The sequence below is a fragment of the Pavona decussata genome, unplaced genomic scaffold (genome assembly GCF_977016875.1).
Source record: "Pavona decussata unplaced genomic scaffold, jaPavDecu1.1 SCAFFOLD_248, whole genome shotgun sequence".
In the NCBI taxonomy this organism is placed as follows: domain Eukaryota; kingdom Metazoa; phylum Cnidaria; class Anthozoa; order Scleractinia; family Agariciidae; genus Pavona; species Pavona decussata.
In genome coordinates, this window is record NW_028145652.1 from 282,501 (window position 1) to 307,200 (window position 24,700).

Sequence of the window (24,700 nt, forward strand, 5' to 3'; positions counted from 1 at the left end):
TTTTTAATCATCAAGTACGTAGGGAAGTATTTCCCCTATTGATGGATGACATAGCAAGCAAATATAAAGGTTTCTTAATAACTCGGCACAAAATAATAGCCGGTTGGGGAGGGAGGGGGGGGGGGGGAAGGCTTATTTTGTATTTCGTATGAAAATATTGAAACTGGATTATAACAACGTTTAATTTTTTAAGGTTGCAGTTTTCCGAAGGGACCGTTGAAACCAATTTTGTTTTGGAATACTTTGATACACTAAATATGACATTATTCATCTCAGAAATAGTTAACTCACCTCAAAAATTATAGTCGTGGTGTTAACAACTTTTAAAGTATAATTGGCTTGATTGTGAGTTACCTCAAAGCATACCTTTCCACTGGACGACTTCATGGTCAATCCTTAAAGAAATCAAACACACACCTTTATTTAAATACATATATTTACTTTTACAAGCGAACAATGTTTCAGATGTTTTCATTTCCTGTGGTAAGGATCTCCTGAGTTTTGGAGAATAAAATACTAAGGGACGTTCACCATAAGTTGCGGTAGAAAGTGTAGGAATTTAAAGGAGGGGCTTGTTTAGATGGAGACAGTCGGCAAACACATTGAAAACTGGTAAGCAAAGTGGTCGAATAACTTGGAGAATGTCCAATAAGAACCATGTAGTTTAAAAGCGAAATTTTCAATTCAATTGGTGCAATGAAGATCTTTCAATGCAGGTGTTATTTAGTGGAGTAAAATGAGCTCGAACCAATACATTAATTTTTATCCGCTAAAAAGCGACTTATCCACTGGATAGAGCCGCTCTTTGAACAGTTCTTGTGTGATATTTAGTGGCTCCAGATAAAAGATTGTTGCAATGATCAAATCACGTTGTCGCAAAAGCCGCCTTTATCAGCCGTTTCAGGTTGTCTAGCTATAAAAATCTCCTCATGCGGGCGACCAATCTAATGACTAAGGTAGTTTTTTTTTTTAATGTTTGATTGACATTTTCAACTTGACTAAGTTCCTTGTCCAAAGCAACTCCAAGGTCGCGCAATTTGTTGGAAACTTTGGGTAATAGTTGTCTTAGCAAAGAGGAAGTTTCCTTTTCATAAAACGGGAAGTAAACTGAATGACTTCAGTTTGTTTTGTCATGGTTACATATAGTAGCATGTTAATGGTATTTCAAATTTTGATCGATGTCATTGATGCAGCTTTAAAGAGCATTCAACGCAGAAAAATAGTCCAATAGCGTTAATTGCCAAGTATAATTTAGATTCATCGGCGTAGAACATACAGTGTGGATTATACGCTTTCACCCTGTTGTATACAAGGTAAATAGGAGAGGCCCTAATATTGATCCCCGATCGCAGGGGTCCAACAAATTCCAAAGTGTACGATCACTCAAATGGGAAGAGAACCATTCCAGCAGAAAGGTTGTTAAACCAAAAAGGCTGTCGACTCTGTGAATTAGTATGCTATGATCAAGCGTATCAACTGCTGCAGAGAAGTATAGCATCACTGAGACGAAGTCGCTATGGCGATCAATGCTCCTCCAAATATTATTATCTCAGAAGTGCAGTTTAAGTCAAGTGGTTTCTACGATTTGCGGACTGCATGTTGGAATTGACGCATTCTGGTCCAGACAGGATTAGATTGCATTGGCTAAAAGATAAGTACTTTCTGTTTTCAGTACCTTCCTCTGAACACTGAGATCACGCTCTATCGTTGACGTTAAAACATTTGAAATCAAGCAGAATAAATACTAGAGTATATCGGGAAACTGAGATTCTCTCCGTTACTATATGCGAACATGCCACATTGTTACCCAAAGGCCTTTCCTTTGAGGTCCGCAACGAGAAGTGATGGCGCGGTAATTACGTCGTGATTGAAAAATGGCGGCCATTTTGAATCCGTAATCTTGGATTTCTGGATTTCCCAAAAGTTCAGGAAGCTCAAAAATTGAACGAGTAGTAATCAAAACCAATAAAGAAAGTTAAAGTAAGAAAATTATTTTTCTTCATTTCAAAAATTTAATTTTTTTCTGAAAACACGGCACTGCCTATCAAAATTGATTAAATGGAAACATCAAAAACATTTGACACAAACCAAATTGTTTTCAGAGAAATGTAAAGAAAAAGAACCAATTTAATGAGCTTCAACCTCGAAGTAGACATAACCCCCACCCCCCCTCCCAATAGGATGCCCTCTGATTAATTTAATATTTTATCGGAAGCTCAAATATATTCCATATACGTCCCCTCGATCTCTTTTCCTCCACCAGTATCTTAAACAGAAACAGCTCCTAATTGGCGAGATTATTTAGATGATTTATCATTCGCTTGTTTTTTACGATTTCGCAGCTACTTAAGGTCCGACAGGAACTTTGCCTATGAATAAATCTATAAGCTAAATTTTTGCGGTAGTCGTTTATTCTAAACTTTCATACCTCTGAATTTCTGAAGTCGATTACGCTGGCAATTTGGATGTTAGCCGATGATGGAATTATGTCATGATTGTTGATGTTTAAATAAAAAAAGGAGTTATGCACGCGCAACGAGATTGAGGTGATATCAGGTCTTTCTGTAGTTTAGGTTCAACCCCCTTAAAGTAAAGAAAAAACAAATTTGAAACCTTTTGCTCTCTTTGAAACAGAAGCTTTATAAATTCGTGGAACACAAAATTCAACGTAACACAATATTGACTTTTTTACCTTTTAAACTAAGTACCAGTGGGTGCGCAGCCCAAAATAATTAATTAATGATCGTATCGAAATAGCATGCAATGGCCTAAAGACAGCCCGACCAAAGAAGTTTACCCTTTGGTTACACAGGAAACCACCGAACTAGAAAATATCCAGCAGACCAAGGTGAGTCCCTTCAACTTAGCCCACAATAATAATACAATTCGTAAATATGTAACTTACTAGCGTTTGTTTCGGTGGTAAGTGGACCGGTGGCAGTAGCTTTACACTGTCCTGTTGTTTGATCACAATCGTGAATCTTGACAAGGGTACCGCCGCCCGACGGACTGTGTCGTCGGATGAGAGACCACAGACAAACTTTTGTTTGAGATTGTCCTGAGCTGAGTTTAGAGCCGAATATTAAGACGAAAACCTTTGCACAAATAAAAAAAAAGACCGAAATTAGCAGTTTCAGCAAATGTCCACTTTGGACTAAACGAACAACATCGTTCTCACTATCTCTGGAAACGAGCTTTCTCATTGAATTGAGTAAAATTCAAACCCAAAAGCAATATTTGTCATTTTTCTTTCATCTATCACTGCTTGCAAAAAGCTTAAAATAGAGTAAAGCCAGATGTATAGTTATGGACAGTAGGACGGATGATTACCCTACGGAATTGTGGCGGAAACACACTGATAAGGGGGAACGGGTTGAGGAGTTGTTGTAATTTTGGAATTTGTAGGTCAATAAATATTTCAAAGATTTGAGTTAGGTTTAATTATTGTCAAAATGCTTGAGAGTCTGCATGTCCGCACTAAAGCGCGAAAAAACATACACAGCACCTTCAATTGTTTATGATTAAAGTTCATTTTAAATGGTTAGTAACGTCATTCAAGCGATAAAAATATGTCTTCAGAAAAGGCAGGAAGAACATAGAGCATGTTTTAAAAGCCGTTAAATCAGAGCATAAGCAAAACTGAATACAAGGAAAAGAAAAGTGACCAGTAAACTAAATTGTCTGCTTGTGTCTGTTCGCACAGCCGGTTATCACTTGTAAAAAACAAACAAACACATGGTCGGTGATTCACAGAATTTACTCTGTAGTGTGTAAGATAAGGTGCTACGTCTACTCTTGAAAATTCCTACTGAGAGTTAGTCCTAATGAGGAAATATGAGACCGAACGAGGAATGAATGAATGAATAACTTTATTTAAACACGGTAATCTCATCAGGACTTAAAAACACTATTTATATATTAAACTAAAACTACTATCATGCCTTAAAATTATCATTACAAATCTATTTGGACTAGGAGCCTGCTTTACACAAGTGCCGTGTAGACAGATTTTTAGAAGTGTTGTTTGCAGCCAGCCCTGAAGTACCCAAGAGAATTTGCCTGCCGCAGCTCAATAGGAAGGCTCTTCCAAAGAACTGCTCTAGAGTAACTGAAACTATTTTTCATAAAGTTTGTGTGGGGAAGAGGAATAGTTGTCGTTGGTGCCTCTCAAAGAGTAACTGGAGACATCGCTATGATAGGTAAATTTAGAAAGAAGATAATTTGGAACTAATCCATTGAGTGAGGAAAAGAAAAACAATCCTTGAACTCTGAGGGAATCGAACCGACAATCTCCGTATTTGATCATCAGCTGCTCGGCTACAGACTGAGCTACGACGTTACACGGGAAAAAAGTGGTGGGTGGTGATGGCGGTAATTTTGGCGATGTGAATATGACATAAGCACGAGTGTCATTGACAGATGCGCCCATGTTCTCACTCGTGCTTATTTTTCACAAATCCACACAAAATTCTCCATTTTAGAAGCTTATGCTTATCGCGTTTGTGTAAACCAGTCTCATTTTGGCAGTAAGGTAAGCAGAAACCATAATAACCACATGCACTTAATATTGACCTCTTTTCCTATTAAAATAATTATAGGCATCACCAAGACAAAAGATAACAAAAGGAGGGGCGTCAGATTGGGATCCTCTAGCAAAAAAAAAAAACACGTGATGGCGCAGTGGCTTGAGCACTCGTCTTTTATCAATATGACCCGAGTTATAGACCTGGCGTTTTATGGGGGAATTTGTTCTGAGTTGCCGTCTTTGCCCCGAGAGTTTTTTTTTTTGTTTTCGGGTAAACCATGCAGTTTATTCTCTCCTTTAAAACCAACATTTCCAGACTATGTTTTAGAGCCGAAAACCCAGGGGCATAGGTTTGTAAGTGGTAACATAAATTTGATTGATAGATATTATGGTTAAATGAGTATTTAAGCGTCTCCTCCCATACCCCGACAGCAGGAGACAAACACTTTATCTTCCAGACTTTTCTATATTACCTAGAGTGATAAACTATTAAATTTTTTAATTGGATTTATTTGTACTTACAAGTAAACTGAGACAGATTTTGTCCATGTTTCTCCGTGCGTTGCCTGGGTGCGACAGTGTGTTCTTGAAAAAAAAAATAATAATACCAAGAAAAAACGTTACTTCTACAGGAATCAGGGGTTTTAACCGGTTATTTTATCTTTACGTTTTCTCTTTTTAACCTTTAATTAAGAACAATGTCGCACTACATCACAGTAATTAGCGAATGAGGTGGGGGAAAACGTTGGGCCGCTGTTGGTATCCAAAGTTAATTCGGCCATACGTAAATGAAATATATATACATACACGATTAATATAGATATATCCAGCCGAGTTTTTGAAAGTCATTTGTTATACTAATTTTGTTCATTTTAAACTCTATCGCTTACCTCCAAAACCATGTTAGACATAATATAGAACTATCGAATCGCTTTCATTTCTGTATTTTTTTAATATTTTTATCCGATTAAACGATAATTCGAATTAGTTACGTAATATATCAAACACAAGACAGAGTGTCTCATCATATATCAAACACCGAGAAGAGAGTTGAAAATACGACGCGTAATGGAGTATTTTTGACGAACTTCGAGGTTTTTGATATTGTGGTTAAACACTGTGACGAGTGTTTGATATAACTTCTCAAGCAAACTGATTTTGAAGGAGACATTAAGGAAAAAGAGGGTTTTTCATTAGATATTCAAACATGTCGCGGTGCATGATTTCCTTTGTCTTTGGCTTTTGAATTATTAATGAGTTGAGAAACTTATTTTGTTCATCTTGAACTTTGCTACTGACCTTCACAACTTGAATTAACTTCACTCCTGGGTCAAATTTTTAGCTATTAGTGTAATATTGTCCTTCCGCTTGTAGAACAGGGCATGGCTAGTTTGATACTCGAACGACCACCTTAATCCAAAATCTTAGCTCTTTGCATCTGCTAACTTGAGATTTTGACTCGAAATGGCAGGTTATTTAAGTGAATGGTGGGAAAAGAAGTAGGTCGTTACCTGCAATGTTATCAATCTTTTGAAAAAGGGTCGTATTCTGTTTCTGTCCTATGCTCTGACATCAGCCTCAATCGAAAACCTCAGTTTTTGAGTTCTTCTTTTTGAAGCTGATTAGTAACGAGAAACTTATCCTGACCGTAAGACCTCACAATGTTTTCTTCAACAATTTGAATTTCTTAGTCATCAGTTACTGGATAATTGATAAATGAATAGATAAATTTATTTAATTGCTAGCTTAGACTGCAGTTAAAATTACAGCCTGAAAAAAAAAATTGTTTATAGAAAGACCTTTAGTCATAGTATGAACAATAGTAACAACGTTGTAAACAGCAATGCTTTATGTCTCAACCTTAGTAAAGCAACATCATTATTAAAGGAACACGAGGACAACGTGTTTGCCTTGATTAAAAATTATTCAATTTTAGTTTCCATCGCCGGAATTTTTTTATTGTGATTATATGACAACTATGAAATAAAACAACTATAAAATAAAAACGTAAAGACGCTCCCATTTAGAAAAAGAAAATGGTTTTGCTTAGTTAGTTTTGCCATTAATCTTTATCCTCTAGAATGGCATGGTCGGAGAAATTAGAGTGTTTCTTTTCTCGCGATATTGAAGTAAAAAAAAAATAATGACAAAAAAGAATACAAGAAGCTTACAATCTAATTGCTAACAATCTTCCCGAAATCCAAAAAGTGAAAATTAAACAAATCCTAGGGTATTCAGTCTTCTTTATAACACATTATGATTTTCGCACTTATGAGATGTTTGGCAAACATATCGATATTTTAATACCTTAAACAGCTACAGCTAGTAAATACAACTTACCCTCAACTTCGAAGGTACTCCACAAAAGTGAATGCTAAAAAGACTTTGCTTAGTTCTGATTTTATCGAATCTGAGAGTTTCGTCACCAAGCATAATCTGTTCATTCTTGGTTGAGCGGTAATAGGTAAACTATTTGAATTGCGGACACGTTATATCAGATTGTCAGCGTATTGCCCAAAAATGGGGAAAATGACAAAACATTGTGTTCTGTCTGTCTTCCGTTACCAAGCATAATCTGCTCTTATTTAGTTGAATGGTGATAGGTAAAATATTTGAAATGTGACGCGTTATGTCCGATTGTCAGCGTATTGCCCAAAAATGTCGAAAATGACAAAACGTTTTTTCTCTTCTTTCACAAAAATGACATGGTCATTAGCTCAGTAAGGCAAAGTAGTTTTGGAGTATGTACCCTAAGGTCTGAATAATTGGTGGTCAAGAAATATTTTTTCCCGTAAATATTTACCATTCAATAAAAGTCAAAACGGTTTTGTTTTGGGATTTTACACCACTGCTACTAAGAAAAACTGTAGCTGAAACGAAGAAGCCTCTGACTGTCAGTCTAAAACATTTTAGGGAGGCAGGTTACGTCACGCAATGCCCAGTGCCAACCAACCATGCTAAAACAGGTCAGATCGCTGGTTTTCAATCGAGACCTTTATATTGGAGTACGAATACCAGATTGAGTTCGAGTACGAATTTGAGTTCCTCAGAACTCTGGCGCCTACCTGTTTTCTACCAGCAGATAAGGAAAGTATAGGGAAGAAATCGATCTGTAAAGCGGATTACCTGAAGAATGTGAAGTGATTTAGAAAAGTTGCACTTACACTAAATCTCGTCCATGTGCTCAAATCAAAGTTCCCTAGTTTTCTACCAACCTCTTCGAGTCGGGACAATTCTCCCAATCCTGCCGTGTGTCACAAAGCATGAGATGTCTCATACAGTTTTCAAAGCATCTCTTTGTGTTGAGAGCGTATAGGTTATTTTAAAACTAGAAATCATATGGTTGTATTTCTAAATATGTTCGGCAAGAGGTTGAAGTTAGAGATTTTAAATCCGACGTTTAATCAGTAATAACGCCTCAAACTAAGTTTTCTGTCACAAAGAAGAGGAGAATCTGACTGTCGGAAACCTTAATTGTTTTTATGCTTGTTTCCATTATATTTACGGTCTGGATGCTGTGAAATCAATGCAAGGGCAGAGCCTTCTAACAGAGAGACAATTTTGCTCAGTCCAGAAATACACGGGAAAACTAAATTTTAACCCCTATATACGTCTTTTTCCTGGACAGGGATAGGTTGGCAACAGGAGCCATAATCAGGGATGGAGACCGTAACGAAATTCCATTTTGACTTGTGTAATATTTCCTCCTTAGGTATTATTATTCATAAGGTGCAGATAAGGTATGGGGAATCGCTCTGGCCTGGGACTAGCCCAGACCAGACGAAGGTAAATGTGGCAAGGCAAGGTTCAACCCAACTGACTTGAAGGGAGAGAAGGGTGGGCAGCTAAACATGATTTGAGCTCCCGGCCTCAAGTTGAGTGACAGAGTGTGACACAATGCAATCTATTATATAGCATATTCAAATAATCCCAAGGGAGTTAATTACCAATGCAAACTAAGTTTGCATAGTGTAATATTTCTTCCCTAGGTATTATTATTCATAAGGTGTAGATAAGGTATGGGGAATCGCTCTGGCCTTCCCCTAGCCTACCTCCATACTTTAACCCAAAGTAACACACCAACGGTACGGGCCAACAAATGTTTATTCCAGTCCTTGCCATTAACTACAAACTCGGCCCGCATACAAACACTACTGTTTCCCAATCCTTACTTAAAATAACCAAAATAAAAATATTTCTTATACAAAATCCTATAATAGAGAAGTCCAAGATGTTAACCTTATTCCGTATCCAGTCTCTAATCCGTTCTTCCAGGGGATGGCCTTTTAGAATATTTTCCCACGCACCAACATTCTGATGCAGGCCGCCAACCAAAAAATTATCGGGGTCTCTTAATCGTAAATTCTGAAGAACTGGAGATACACCCGACAAAATTACATCTTTCCAATGGGACAGTGCTGCTAGCCCGTCCAGATCGGGAATCCCGAAAATATTTACCCACTTGAACGACCGTCGCAGTTCAATTTCAAGTGCACGATTTCGAAACTCCATCCACGGGACTAAACGTGAAACATTCCCATTTTCATCAAGCGGGATTATCTTTCTCTTATGTCCCACATACTAACGAGGTGAAGAAAAAAATGGAGTTTAAACAGGGATCACGCAACACGAAAAATGGAAGAGCACCAAGCCAGAGCTAAACCAGCGACTACAAGAAAGCAAATCCCGGGGTTCCCGATCAGGAGGGAGCAACTTCAACACGTCTGAAACAGAACGTCTGGTGGTCACCGAGAGGTGCGGTAAACCAACAGGAGTCACTCACCCCGACCAAGAAAAGGGTAAAACGAACCTATACCCAACCGAAAAGGGCTACAAGGTGATAGGGAAAATAGCTAAATGAAATTAAATAAAACGCGAATGACGTACTGGGGATTAGCAACCAATGCACTATTTACAAATTGATTTACTTGTCAGAGAATCGAGATAATTCATCACACAAATTACAACTAAGGTAACTGAAAGAAAAACTAAAGCAAGAAAAAACTACGCGAACACTAGCCGAATCAGCCCATCTCCGATCGGTAGAACAATACCTCCTACTCACAATCTGAAGCTAAATTTCACAAATTATTGTTCATCATCGAGGAGGTTGAATAAACGATTATTATTATTATTATTATTATTATTATTATTATATTGTTAATTTAATCTATTGGCGTTAGAAAATTACAAGATTAGACCATTAACGTTAAAGCGAAATAAATATAAAATATAAGGACCAAAGGACCACATATAACCCGCAATAACACAGCTAAAAATAAAAAACCGTGAAGACCACGATAAGTGTCACAAAAAGATGACTCCTACACAGGTATTTGCGGACGCTTAAGATCCTGACCAACATCAACAACCATTAGGCAACCGACCCCAAGAGTCATTTTTAAGATACGGAAAAGCTCTCTCACGGCCGTCCTCCTGATGGAAACTCGGACATTGAAACTGTTCTATTTCAAAAGGAAGCACGACATCGAGCTAAGAAATTGTGAACAGACATATTTTTAGGTAATCTTTCCTTGAATGAAGGTCAATATTTTGTAGGCCTCCCAGTTTTGAATTCTAGAATTTGGTGACGTCACATGAAAACCAAGAATTTAAAAAAAATTCCGCCATACGCGCGTAAGCGCACGTGTGTAAATGACCAGGATCGGCGTGAAGAAATTGAAATTTTTCTTCTACCCTTTCAAAATGGCGTCCAAATTTTAAAATTCTGCCAGGGAATATATCCTCGGGGACCACATTTAAGGAATAAGGCTCTCACAACGAAAAGGTAACAATTAAAAGAAGACGGGGAAAGTTAAAATTGTTCACATGACTCTCACAGTAAAGTCAAAAAGGCATCAAAGCGGTGGCGCTGCGTGCGTTGCTACAGTTGAATGAATGAAAAAAAGCTTACACTTTAGGAATATGTACTCAGACACGTTACGACTAAAGTTTCGTGAATTTTTCTTCAGCTGGCTCAAATATATATAGTACCCGAAGAATGTCTAAAGTTCAATTATTCGTTGTTGGAGAAAGTTTAAACAGTTGTGGAAAGTTATGATGCTGCAAAGTTGTTACGCAGTTTTTGCAACCTTCATATTGAACTCCGTCAGGTTTCACTGTTTTCTTGCTCATGTTGAACTGGAAAAAGAGTTTTTTGCTTCTTGGAATCAAGTTCCGTGGCCATGCAAAGGAAGAAGCAAAACAACAACCGGCTATATGGATGGACTTTCTAACCAGGAAAAAAAAAATACGTTAAAAAATTTTGCCGTGGTAACATAAAATACAACGAACACTAACCGACCACACTAAATTTTTCCCGGATAAATTTCCGAAGAAGTCCGTAAGGTTTCATGGTGTTTGCGCAAATATTCAAAGAAAAGTTATTAAGGTTCAATGTGCCTCCCCCCAACTCTAGATAGGGTTAACTATAAGGGTTAACTGTAACTATTAGGAAAGCTTGTCGGGGCCATTCTGCGGAACACATGTGCAGTAACAACACGAGGCAATGTTTTTTTGAACTATATCTAGATCGGGGATTAAGTGAAAACTTTGATCCTGACCTATTTTCAACTTTTGATACATTTCTTTTAAGTTACTGTACTAATAAGACGTCAAACGACCTGATTAGACTTTTTGTGGAGGACGTAATCACACGACGGCGAATTTTTCTCTCTCCTTCTAGACGTGGGTGCCTTGAGCAAGAATTCATTTCCAGGAATTTTCACGTAATATATCAAACACGAGAAGATGTGTTTCATCAGATATCCAAACACTGAGAAGTAGGTTGAAAAAACGAGGTGCAGCCAAGTTTTTTTAAACGACTTCGAGGTGTTTGGATATCTGATGAAACACACTTTCGAGTGTTTGATATTGCTTCTCAAATGATCAATAATTTTTGAAGAAATTCAAGGCTAAAGTTGGCAAATTTTTATAGTAATTAGGAACACATATCCAAACCACGGTCACGGTAGTGATTTTCTTTGTTTTCTCTTGATGAATTATTAATGAGTTTGAGAAATACATTTGATTTTTAAAGAGAGTTGGAATAATGGGACGACGTTTGATACAACGCGAATTCATTTGATAGTGCCGTTTTCCTTCCGTCTTCCCATGAGAGTGAAAGGGTAAAAAACCAAATTTGTTCCTTTTAAGTTTAAAAACTGTCGAAAAAGATAGCTCAATCTTAACTCAAAACTAATCTCAATCATAACCCAAACTCATTTTATAAACAACTCATTGTCAAATCAACCCGTTACGCGGTGGATACTTAATCCCGTTCTTATCACCGTATTTCTTTGTTTTGGTAACGATGATGAAATAAAACAGAAACGCATTTGGTTGACAGTTTATTTCGTAGTTAGTACGGTCAAGTTACAATATGCTCTACATCTGACGGCGTTTATATCCGAATAAAAGTAAAAAAATTTCGCCTGTCATCTAAGACATCATTTAAGAATAGGTTACCCGTTGTCATTTCGGCAGCTAAATATTTTTTAGATGATAATCCGGTCTTTTGACTGGTAAACTGCCAATTTCCCGCTGTCCACGCCCTCGTGAACAAGCTTGGGTTACTATTTAAGCAGCTACCACCTGCCTGCAGTTTCTGAAAACAAAGCATTAGAATCGAAATTGATTAAGCACTTCATGAAATGACGTTATATTTTAATATGAGTAAACAGGATATCGCAGAGTTTAGACTAGTTACCCCAATAGGTTTACTTCAACGCCAGATACCTACTCCTTGCTACAACGACGGTGACGACGGCAGTGAGAGTGTCAGTAAACGGAACTTCCATATAATAATAATAATAATAATAATAATAATAATAATAATAATAATAATAATAATAATAATAATAATAATAATAATAACAATAATAACAATAATAATAATAATTAATAATGATTAAACTTTATTAAAATATTTCGAGCAAAATCGATATTTACAAGTTAAAAGTACAAAAAAGAACTATTAAAAACCTATTTACAATTCATGCATCATCACTAAAAGTATATTTGGGAAGTTAAAATACGGTCCAGCTAATAATAATAATAATAATAATAATAATAATACTACTACTACTGCTAATAATAATAATAATAAAAATAATAATTTTTTATTTAAATAATAATCTCTTTATTAAAATATGCCAAGTGAAATGTTATTTACAGGGTAAAAGTAGAGAAAAGAGCTATTAAAACTTACAATTCTTTTCGACTAAAAAAAGACCATTTTTAAGCACAATTCTTTTTTGAAGAAAAGGGAAAAAAATCTCATCAAGTTCTCAAAAACCTCTGGCATGGATGTCTAGGCGAGCGTCGGAAGCTCTGTTAGCTCCGCTTGGAAGCGACTCTCCCGTGAGTTCCTGGAGGATGGGCTCAATCTCGACATCATTGCAGACCATGCTGAGCATGTCTGCCTCAAGATCTCTTAGCTCATTTTGGCGCTGTATTATGAAGCCGCCACGCCTGCAGACCATGGCATGATCAACATTAAAGACATCGCCACACACGCAAATAGATGGCTTGTCGGCAATTTGCCAGTCATATCTGAGCTTTAGAACGTCTCGAAACTCGCCTTTGTTCAGACTGAAGCCCATTTCATCGATTGGTATGACTGTCAGCCAGACGAGTTAGATGAACCTTTTTCAGAAGCGAGTTCAACAGCGCGTTGTGTCTTGGGAGTAAGAGAGTTCTTGATGTCATTCAGTCTTGTTCGAAACATTTCGCTTTTCTCTCCTCGCTCACTCTGCTGTAGTGAACTAACAATGGCATCATCTGGTGTTTCATGGGCTTGTGAAACAATTTTCTTGACTAGTGGCGCTATGGTCTTCATTGACGCTTGGTATTATAGATCTGCGTCCTGGCTTGGATTTATAATTCCAAGCCCACCCAGTCTAACTGGCATTGCCAAGAGGTCCCTCTCGCTCAGCGTTGGGCAATAATGGTCCGTTATCGACGATATTAAGACATCGGCAATGGCGCGTTCAAGAGGTTCTGGGAGTGTTTTTAAGAAAATATGCCCATCGGTGCCGCAAGCCAAATGTAAAGGCTGCGTAGCACGCTTGTGGTTGTGAGATGGCAAATTCTGCCAACTTAACCAACTGGCTTATCCAATCCTCCAATTTGCTATCGACGTATTCTTCCAGATATTCTCCAGAGCCTAGGGCTGCCCCAAGATGCTTTTGACAATGCGTAGAGATGTTAATCACAATTACTTCGAAAATTACTCGAGCATCCTCCACCTTTTCAGGTTTGGTAATAATGATAATGATAATGATAATGATAATGATAATGATAATGATAATGATAATGATAATGATAATGATAATGATAATGATAATGATAATGATAATGATAATGATAATAATAATAATAATAATAGTAATGAATAATAATAATGAAATAATAAAACTTTATTAACATATACCAAGCCGCTGAAATTGTTATTTATAAGTTAAAAGTTAAGAAACGAACTATTGAAACCTATTTACAATTTATTCCGATTTCGAGACTAATTTTCAAGCACAAAACTTTTTTAAGAAAATAAAAATGTCATAATAATAATAATTTTTTTAATAATTTAATAATAATAATAATAATAATAATAATAATAATAATAATAATAATAATAATAATCTCTTTATTAAAATATTCCAAGTAAAATGTTATTTACAGGTTAAAAGTAGCTATTAAAACTTATTTACAATTCTTTTCGATAAAAAAGACTATTTTTAAGCACAATATTTTTTGAAGAAAAGGTAATAATAATAATATTATTGATAATGATAATAATAATAATAATAATAATAATAATAATAATAATAATAATAATAATAATAATAATAATAATAATCATCTTCATCATCATCATCATAATAGTAATAATAATAATGATAATAATAATAATAATGGTTCGGCGCATGCGTTACACGCTGTGGTACATTTCTTTTTCGTTCTCTGTAAAATAACAACCCGAAAATTTCCAAGTGCAAGATGTTAATTCAAGATTCAAGATTTTATGATCCTGAACGCATCACTGATCTCTCCCTACACTAAAATGCCGCCAGTGCAACTTTACCTTCTTTAAATTTGGACCTCATTAAAAACATGTATTAGAATTATCGTCATAGTGAAGAATCGCTAATCAGTAGTCTGGTATAGATATTTTACTCCGGATTTTTGCGGTGGATTCTCATTTATTTGCGATGACATCGTAGTGAGGAGATGACGTGATTGGAAACTATGAGATTATAACTGAAAAATAGGAGAGTGAAGTCATCGAGGTAGAGGTGTACTCTCTCTTTGCCTCAAATCTGGTTTTGCAGGTATCGCTAAACAGCAAGAATTAACATTGTTCCCTCGAGCGAAACCAAGATCTTCAACTTCTAAGCTAAAGAATCTGCATTCAGAAGTTTTCTCAGAAGTGAATTTGGGGAGATTAATACAAAAAAAATGTGCATGTAAGGTGTATCTAGTGAGACGACGACTACGCCAAAGTAACTTGAGGGACTTAAAAAGTACATTCGCTTTTTCTGAATAATTTCGCATTAATTTCTACTCATTTAGTTAGTGTAATGTGGTCGAACTATCCAGGGGCTAACATCGTAGGGAAAAGAAAGGGAAGTTTATCATCATGCATTCACTTTCTCCATAGAACCTTGAATGTGGTTGTTTTACAGAGGACAACAAAGAAATGTATAGCAAAGTTTACAGCGCACTTGTAGAACCAGTGTTTTGCTAATTAAAACTATTGTTTTCTGCCGTCTTTGTCGTGGTTAACACCGTACTATGACAATTGGAAAAGACTGTATTTCGAATATAGAATCGAGGTCCAAGCCATGGGAAGTGCGGAGGTGAAGGGGGTGGGTGAAGAGTTGGGAGGTTTTTTAAGGGAAATCTGCGTGTGTGTTTCGACTGCTGGAGTCCCCAGACCGAAAAAAAAAAAATCTTCACTATGCTTAGATGGAACCTTAGCAGGGAAACAATGGACTCTTAGTACCTATCTTGGGTGTCTTAGAATCTTTTAAACAGGAAAGAAGCAATTGTAATAAATTCGAATTAAGCCGCGTATAAGGTTTTTTGTCTTTAAGAAACATTTTAAACCGATTCCCAGCAATTCGAATTTTTTTTAATCATCAAGTACGTAGGAAAGTATTACCCCTATTGATGGATGACATAGCAAGCAAATATAAAGGTTTCTTAATAGCTCGGCACAAATAATAGCCGGTTTGGGGGGGGGGGGGGGGGGAGAAGGCTTATTTTGTATTTCGCATGAAAATATTGAAACTGGATTATAACAACGTTTAATTTTTTAAGGTTGCAGTTTTCCGAAGGGACCGTTGAAACCAATTTTGTTTTGGAATACTTTGATACACTAAATATGAAATTTTTCATCTCAGAAATAGTTAACTCACCTCAAAAATTATAGTCGTGGTGTTAACAACTTTTAAAGTATAATTGGCTTGATTGTGAGTTACCTCAAAGCATACCTTTCCACTGGACGACTTCATGGTCAATCCTTAAAGAAATCAAACACACACCTATATTTAAATACATATATTTACTTTTACAAGCGAACAATGTTTCAGATGTTTTCATTTCCTGTGGTAAGGATCTCCTGAGTTTTGGAGAATAAAATACTAAGGGACGTTCATCATAAGTTGCGGTAGAAAGTGTAGGAATTTAAAGGAGGGGCTTGTTTAGATGGAGCAGTCGGCAAACACATTGAAAACTGGTGAGCAAAGTGGTCGAATAATTTGGAGAATATCCAATAAGAACCATGTAGTTTAAAAGCGAAATTTTCAAATCAATTGGTGCAATGAAGATCTTTCAATGCAGGTGTTATTTGGTGGAGTAAAATGAGCTCGAACCAATACATTAATTTTTATCCGCTAAAAAGCGACTTATCCACTGGATAGAGCCGCTCTTTGAACAGTTCTTGTGTGATATTTAGTGGCTCCAGATAAAAGATCGTTGCAATGATCAAATCACGTTATCGCAAAAGCCGCCTTTATCAGCCGTTTCAGGTTGTCTTGCTATAAAAATCTCCTCATGCGGGCGACCAATCTAATGACTAAGGTAGTTTTTTTTTTTTAATGTTTGATTGACATTTTCAACTTGACTAAGTTCCTTGTCCAAAGCAACTCCAAGGTCGCGCAATTTGTTGGAAACTTTGGGTAATAGTTTTCTTAGCAAAGAGGAAGTTTCCTTTTCTCAAAACGGGAAGTAAACTGAATGACTTCAGTTTGTTTTGTCATGGTTACATATAGTAGCATGTTAATGGTATTTCAAATTTTGATCGATGTCATTGATGCAGCTTTAAAGAGCATTCAACGCAGAAAAATAGTCCAATAGCGTTAATTGCCAAGTATAATTTAGATTCATCGGCGTAGAACATACAGTGTGGATTATACGCTTTCACCCTGTTGTATACAAGGTAAATAGGAGAGGCCCTAATATTGATCCTCGATCGCAGGGGTCCAACAAATTCCAAAGTGTACGATCACTCAAATGGGAAGAGAACCATTCCAGCACAAAGGTTGTTAAACTAAAGAGGGTGTCGATTCTGTGAATTAGTATGCTATGATCAAGCGTATCAACTGCTGCAGAGAAGTATAGCATCACTGAGACGAAGTCGCTATGGCGATCGATGCTCCTCCAAATATTATTATCTCAGAAGTGCAGTTTAAGTCAAGTGGTTTCTACGATTTGCGGACTGCATGTTGGAATTGACGCATTCTGGTCCAGACAGGATTAGATTGCATTGGCTAAAAGATATGTACTTTCTGTTTTCAGTACCTTCCTCCGAACACTGAGATCACGCTCTATCGTTGAAGTTAAAACATTTGAAATTTAAGAATCAAGCAGAACAAATACTAGAGTATATCGGGAAACTGAGATTCTCTCCGTTACTATATGCGAACATGCCACATTGTTACCCAAAGACCTTTCCTTTGAGGTCCGCAACGAGAAGTGAGTGCGCACGCAACTATACCTCGTGCGAGTGCAATCTCCTCTTTGCGTCCGTGTCGCCTCCGTGGATATCTTTGGATTATTCGGTAAAATCATTTATTTTTCTCAAACTTCATGCGATGTTTCTTAAAAAGTTCATCGCTTCAACTTGTCAAAGCCTTACCAGGAAACTTTTTAGTACTCCAAGAGCATGTAGAAAGCCCGATGTCGGCGTTGTCCGAACTACAACAAACCGAAGACCTTCGATGCTCTCCTGCTTTGAATTGATGTCCTCGAATTTGCCGAACAACAAAGCAAATCAACCGATAACTCAGACACAAAGTTGTCTCAAAGCAAATCTACCAAGCCATTGTGCTTTGACCCATAGCGGTCACAAATACAAACCAAACAAACCGAGTCATTGTACTCGGTGGCCATTGCGCCAAATGACCCGTTGTGGTCACAAAGCAAATAAACCGAGTCATTCTGCTCGATACAAACCAAACAAACCGAGTCATTGTACTCGGTGGCCATTGCGCCAAATGACCCGTTGTACAAAAGTTACTAGTCTCCCACAATCAGTATCTAAACTACATTGTAACTAAGTAGATAGACATCTTTGGTTACATATTTGGGTTTCACTATTAAAGTTGCTATTGTTCATGTTGCTCTTTAAATACTTCGTCTTTCTCATTTAATCTCTCAACTAATTTCCTCCTCTGTTTTTGTATGATTTTAGCTAAATTCATTGAACTTCGAACGCACTTATTAATCTTTGATTACTACTAGTTTAATATTTTATCGGAAGCTCAAATATATTCCATATACGTCCCCTCGATCTCTTTTCCTCCACCAGTATCTTAAACAGAAACAGCTCCTATTTGGCGAGATTATTTAGATGATTTATCATTCGCTTGTTTTTTACGATTTCGCAGCTACTTAAGGTCCGACAGGAACTTTGCCTATGAATAAATCTATAAGCTAAATTTTTGCGGTAGTCGTTTATTCTAAACTTTCATACCTCTGAATTTCTGAAGTCGATTACGCTGGCAATTTGGATGTTAGCCGATGATGGAATTATGTCATGATTGTTGACGTTTAAATAAAAAAAGGAGTTATGCACGCGCAACGAGATTGAGGTGATATCAGGTCTTTCTGTAGTTTAGGTTCAACCCCCTTAAAGTAAAGAAAAAACAAATTTGAAACCTTTTGCTCTCTTTGAAACAGAAGCTTTATAAATTCGTGGAACACAAAATTCAACGTAACACAATATTGACTTTTTTACCCTTTAAACTAAGTACCAGTGGGTGCGCAGCCCAAAATAATCAATTAATGATCGTATCGAAATAGCATGCAATGGCCTAAAGACAGCCCGACCAAAGAAGTTTACCCTTTGGTTACACAGGAAACCACCGAACTAGAAAATATCCAGCAGACCAAGGTGAGTCCCTTCAACTTAGCCCACAATAATAATACAATTCGTAAATATGTTACTTACTAGCGTTTGTGTCGGTGGTAAGTCGACCGGTGGCAGTAGCTTTACACTGTCCTGTTGTTTGATCACAATCGTGAATCTTGACAAGGGTACCGCCGCCCGACGGATTGTGTCGTCGGATGACAGACCACAAACAAACTTTTCTTTGCCATTGTCCTGAGCTGAGTTTAGAGCCGAATATTAGGACGAAAACCTTTGCACAAATAAAAAAAAAAAAGACAGAAATTAGCAGTTTCAGCAAATGTCCACTTTGGACTAAACGAACAACATCGTTCCCACTATCTCTGGAAACGAGCTTTCTCATTGAATTGAGTAAAATTCCAACACAAAAGCAATATTTGTCATTTTTCTTTCATCTATCACTGCTTGCAAAAAGCTTAAAATAGAGTAAAGCCAGATGTATAGTTATGGACAGTAGGACGGATGATTACCCTACGGAAGTGTGGCGGAAACACACTGATAAGGGGGAACGGGTTGAGGAGTTGTTGTAATTTTGGAATTTGTCAACAAATATTTCAAAGATTTGAGTTAGGTTTAATTATTGTCAAAATGCTTGAGAGTCTGTATGTCCGCACTTAAGCGCGAAAAAACATACACAGCACCTTCAATTGTTTATGATTAAAGTTCATTTTAAATGGTTAGTAACGTCATCCAAGCGATAAAAATATGTCTTCAGAAAAGGCAGGAAGAACATAGAGCATGTTTTAAAAGCCGTTAAATCAGAGCATAAGCAAAACTGAATACAAGGAAAAGAAAAGTGACCAGTAAACTAAATTGTCTGCTTGTGTCTGTTTGCAAAGCCGGTTACCACTTGTAAAAAACAAACAAACACATGGTCGGTGATTCACAGAATTTACTCTGTAGTGTGAAAGATAAGGTGCTACGTCTTCTCTTGAAAATTCCTACTGAGAGTTAGTCCTAATGAGGAAATGTGAGACCGAACGAGGAATGAATGAATGAATAACTTTATTTAAACACAGTAATCTCATCAGGACTTAAAAACACTATTTATATATTAAACTAAAACTACTATCATGCATTAAAATTATCATTACAAACTATTTGGACTAGGAGCCTGCTTTACATAAGTGCCGTGTAGATAGATTTTTAGAAGTGTTGTTTGCAGCCAGCCCTGAAGGACCCAAGAGAATTTGCCTGCCGCAGCTCAATAGGAAGGCCCTTCCAACGAACTGCTCTAGAGTAACTGAAACTATTTTTCATAAAGTTTGTATGGGGAAGAGGAATAGTTGTCGTTGGTGCCTCTCAAAGAGTAACTGGAGACATCGCTATGATAGGTAAATTTAGAAAGAAGATAATTTGGAACTAATCCATTGAGTGAGGAAAAGAAAAGCAATCCTTGAACTCTGAGGGAATCGAACCGACAATCTGCGTATTTGATCATCAGCTGCTCGGCTACAGACTGAGCTACGAGGTTACACGGGAAAAAAGTGGTGGGTGGTGATGGCGGTAATTTTGGCGATGTGAATATGACATAAGCACGAGTGTCATTGACAGATGCGCCCATGTTCTCACTCGTGCTTATTTTTCACAAATCCACACAAAACTCTCCATTTTAGAAGCTTATGCTTATCGCATTTGTGTAAACCAGTCTCATTTTGGCAGTAAGGTAAGCAGAAACCATAATAACCACATGCACTTAATATTGACCTCTTTTCCTATTAAAATAATTACAGGAATCACCAAGACAAAAGATAACAAAAGTAGGGGCGTCAGATTGGGATCCTCTAGAAAAAAAAAACACGTGATGGCGCAATGGCTTGAGCACTCGTCTTTTATCAATATGGCCCGAGTTATAGACCCGGCGTTATATGGGGGAATTTGTTCTGAGTTGCCGTCTTTGCCCCGAGAGTTTTTTTTTTGTTTTCGGGTAAACCATGCAGTTTATTCTCTCCTTTAAAGCCAACATTTCCAGACTATAATTAGAACCGAAAACCGAGGGGCATAGGTTTGTAAGTGGTAACATAAATTTGATTGATAGATATTATGGTTAAATGAGTATTTAAGCGTCTCCTCCCATATCCCGACAGCAGGAGACAAACACTTTATCTTCCAGACTTTTCTATATTACCTAGAGTGATAAACTATTAAATTTTTAAATTGGATTTATTTGTACTTACAAGTAAACTGAGACAGATTTTGTCCATGTTTCTCCGTGCGTTGCCTGGGTGCGACAGTGTGTTCTTGAAAAAAAAAAAAATAATACCAAGAACAAACGTTACTTCTACAGGAATCAAGAATTTTAACCGGTTATTTTATCTTTACGTTTTCTCTTTGTAACCTTTAATTAAGAACAATGTCGCACTACATCACAGTAATTAGCGAATCAGGTGGGGGAAAACGTTGGTCCGCTGTTGGTATCCAAAGTTAACTCGGCCATACGTAAATGAAATATATATACATACACGATTAATATAGATATATCCAGCCGAGTTTTTGAAAGTCATTTGTTATACTAATTTTGTTCATTTTAAACTCTATCGCTCACCTCCAAAACGATGTTAGACATGATATAGAACTATCGAATAGCTTTCATTTCTGTATTTTTTTAATATTTTTATCCGATTAAACGATAATTCGAATTAGTTACGTAATATATCAAACACAAGACACAGTGTTTCATCATATATCAAACACCGAGAAGAGAGTTGAAAATACGACGCGTAATGGAGTATTTTTGACGAACTTCGAGGTTTTTGATATTGTGGTTAAACACTGTGACGAGTGTTTGATATAACTTCTCAAGCAAACTGATTTTGAAGGAGACATTAAGGAAAAAGAGGGTTTTTCATTAGATATTCAAACATGTCACGGTGCATGATTTCCTTTGTCTTTGGCTTTTGAATTATTAATGAGTTGAGAAACTTTTTTTGTTCATCTTGAACTTTGCTACTGACCTTCACAACTTGAATTAACTTCACTCCTGGGTCAAATTTTTAGCTATTAGTGTAATATTGTCCTTCCGCTTGTAGAACAGGGCATGGCTAGTTTGATACTACAACGACCACCTTAATCCAAAATCTTAGCTCTTTGCATCTGCTAACTTGAGATTTTGACTCGAAATGGCAGGTTATTTAAGTGAATGGTAAGAAAAGAAGCAGGTCATTACCTGCAATGTTATCAATCTTTTGAAAAAGGGTCGTATTCTGTTTCTGTCCTATGCTCTGACATCAGCCTCAATCGAAAACCTCAGTTTTTGAGTTCTTCTTTTTGAAGCTGATTAGTAACGAGAAACTTATCCTGACCGTAAGACCACACAATGTTTTCTTCAACAATTTGAATTTTACAGCCTGAAAAAAAATATTGCTGATAGAAAGATCTGTAGTCATAGTATAAACAATAGTAACAACGAGGCAAACAGCGATGCTTCATGTCTCAATCGTAGTAAGGTAACATCATCATCAATGGAAATATTAAAGGAACACAAGGACAACGCGTTTGCTTTGATTAGAAATTATTCAATTTTTGTTTGCATCCCCGGAAATATTATTGCTATTATATATAGTAAGACTATGAACTAAAAACGTAAAGACACTCCCATTTAAAAGAAGAAAATATTTTTGCTTAATTAGTTTTGCCATTGAGCTTTATCATCTAGAATAGCATGGTCGGACAGTTACAGTGTTTATTTTCTCACGATATTGAAGTAAAAAAATGACAAAAAAGAATACAAGAAGCATACAATCTAATCGCTAACAATCTTCCCGAAGAGAGAGGAAGAGCCTTCACGAAATCCAAAAAGTGAAGAAAATGAAACAAATCCTAGGGGATCCACTCTTCTTTATAACACATTATGATTTTCACACTTATGAGATGTTTGGCAAACATATCGATATTTAAATACCTTAAACAGCTACAGCTAATAAATAAAACTTACCCTCAACTTCGAAGGTACTCCACAAAAGTGAATGCTAGAAAGACTTTGTTCAGTTCTGATTTTATTACATCTGAGAGTTTCGTCACCAAGCATAATCTGCTCTCGGCTTGGTTGAGTGGTAATAGGTGAACTATTTGAATTGCGGACACGTTATATCAGATTGTCAGCGTATTGCCCAAAAATGGCGAAAATGACAAAACATTGTGTTCTGTCTGTCTTCCGTTACCAAGCATAATCTGCTCTTATTTAGTTGAATGGTTTTAAGTGAAATATTTGAAATGTCACACGTTATGTCCGATTGTCAGCGTATTGCCCAAAAATTTGGCGAAAATGACAAAAAAATTGTGCTCTTCTGCCACAAAAATGACAAGGTCATTAGCTCAGTAAGGAAAAACTAGTTTTGGAATATTTACCCTAAAGTCTGAATAATTGGTGGTCAAGAATTATTTTTTTTTCCGTAAATATTTACTATTCAATAAAAGTCAAAACGGCTTTTTTGGGATTTTACACCACTGTTGCTAAGAAAAACTGTAGCTGAAACGAAGAAACTTCTGACTGTCAGTCTAAAACATTTTAGAGAGTTAGGTCACGTCACGCAATGCCCAGTGCCAACTAACCACCTTAAAACAGGTCAGGCCGCTGGTTTTTAATCGAGACCTTTATATTGGAGTACGAATACCAGATTGAGTTCGAGTACGAATTTCAGTTTCTCAGAACTCTGGGGCCTCCCTGTTGTCTACCAGCAGATAAGGAAAGTATAGGGAAAAAATCGATCTGGAAAGCGGATTACCTGAAGCATGTGAAGTGATTTAGAAAAGTTACACTTGCACTAAATCTCGTCCGTGTGCTCAAATCAAATTTCCCTAGTTTTCTACCAACCTCTTCGAGTCGGGACAATTCCTCCAATCCTGCCGTGGGCCACAAAGCCTGAGATTTGTCATACAGCTTTAAAAGCATCTCTTTGTGTTGAGAGCTTATAGGTTACTTTAAAACTGGAAATCATATGGTTGTAATTTTAAATATGTTCGACAAGAGGTTGAAGTTAGAGATGTTAAAGCCGACGTTTAATCAGTAATAACGCCTCACATTATGTTTTCTGTCACAAAAAAGAGGAGAATCTGACTGTCTGAAACCTTTAATGTTTTTATGCTTGTTTCCATTATATTTACGGTCTGAATGCTGTGAGATCAATGCAAGGACAGAGTCTTCTAACAGAGAGAATTTTGCTCAGTATAGAAATACACGGGAAAACTAAATTTTAAATTCTATGTACGTTTTTTTTTTCCTGTCTTCTGGGCCATGGATAGGTTGGCAAGTGTAAAAGCTTTGACAGTGAGGATAAAAAGTACGTCCAAAGATGTTTTCGTTGAGGTCCACTTGACGGCTCATTACGTTATGTTTGACAAGTGGCGGCCATCTTGGATTAGCCATCTTGGACTTCTGGATTTCTTAGAAAGCTCCAGGAAAGCAACGGTATGAGTTAAAAACATTAAAATTGCTTCACAAAAAAGCAATTTTTTTTTCTGAAATACATGCCTGACAAAAATTGGTTATTATGGTGACATCAAATACTAACCGAATCCATCAAAATTTCTCAAAAAGTCCTGAAGTTTCAGGGCGTCTGCTTAATTTTTTCAAAACGTTATTCAGATTCAAAGTCGCTGCGGGCAGAATCCCCCGAAACCCAGGTGTAGATAGGGTTGACTATCTTTAAAAAGGTTTGTGGTTACGCGGCAATATTATTTTTGGATTCAAATAGCTTGCTTTTTCAAAATAGTCATTTACCCTCTAAAATACCTCTTTATTAGCAGGCAACATCCTTAGGAAA

The 24,700-nt window shown here is 36.7% G+C and overlaps 2 protein-coding genes across 3 annotated transcripts in view; both read right to left on the reverse strand.

Annotated features, from left to right (window-relative positions):
* Window positions 1-6,979, reverse strand: part of LOC146457086 (uncharacterized) — a 32,988-nt gene extending 26,009 nt beyond the window's left edge. For both annotated transcript variants that reach the window (XM_085092339.1, XM_085092338.1), the window contains exons 1-4: window positions 6,866-6,979; window positions 5,048-5,110; window positions 2,906-3,095; window positions 292-395 (exon numbers count right to left, since the gene is read on the reverse strand). In XM_085092339.1, coding sequence (XP_084948465.1) covers window positions 292-395; window positions 2,906-3,095; window positions 5,048-5,110; window positions 6,866-6,958 — 450 coding nt within the window. In that variant the 5' untranslated portion in view covers window positions 6,959-6,979. The remainder of the gene's footprint in view (window positions 1-291; window positions 396-2,905; window positions 3,096-5,047; window positions 5,111-6,865) is intronic.
* A 4,882-nt stretch (window positions 6,980-11,861) lies between these two features.
* Window positions 11,862-22,992, reverse strand: LOC146457089 (uncharacterized). Its single transcript, XM_085092378.1, has 5 exons — window positions 22,873-22,992; window positions 21,116-21,178; window positions 18,981-19,170; window positions 15,946-16,049; window positions 11,862-12,131 (listed from the first exon to the last, which is right to left on the reverse strand). The coding sequence occupies exons 1-5, from the start codon at window positions 22,963-22,965 to the stop codon at window positions 11,928-11,930; spliced, it is 654 nt and encodes a 217-aa protein (XP_084948504.1). The 5' UTR covers window positions 22,966-22,992; the 3' UTR covers window positions 11,862-11,927.
* Between the last annotated feature and the right edge of the window lie 1,708 nt (window positions 22,993-24,700).

Coding starts and splice junctions, on each gene's coding strand:
- LOC146457089 (XM_085092378.1), bottom strand. CDS start 22,965: ATGCTTGGTGACGAAACTCTCAGATGTAATAAAATCAGAACTGAACAA. Junction 19,171..21,115: donor AAATCTGTCTCAGTTTACTT/GTAAGTACAAAT, acceptor ATTTGTGCAAAG/GTTTTCGTCCTAATATTCGG. Junction 16,050..18,980: donor TACCACCGACACAAACGCTA/GTAAGTAACATA, acceptor GATTTCTTTAAG/GATTGACCATGAAGTCGTCC.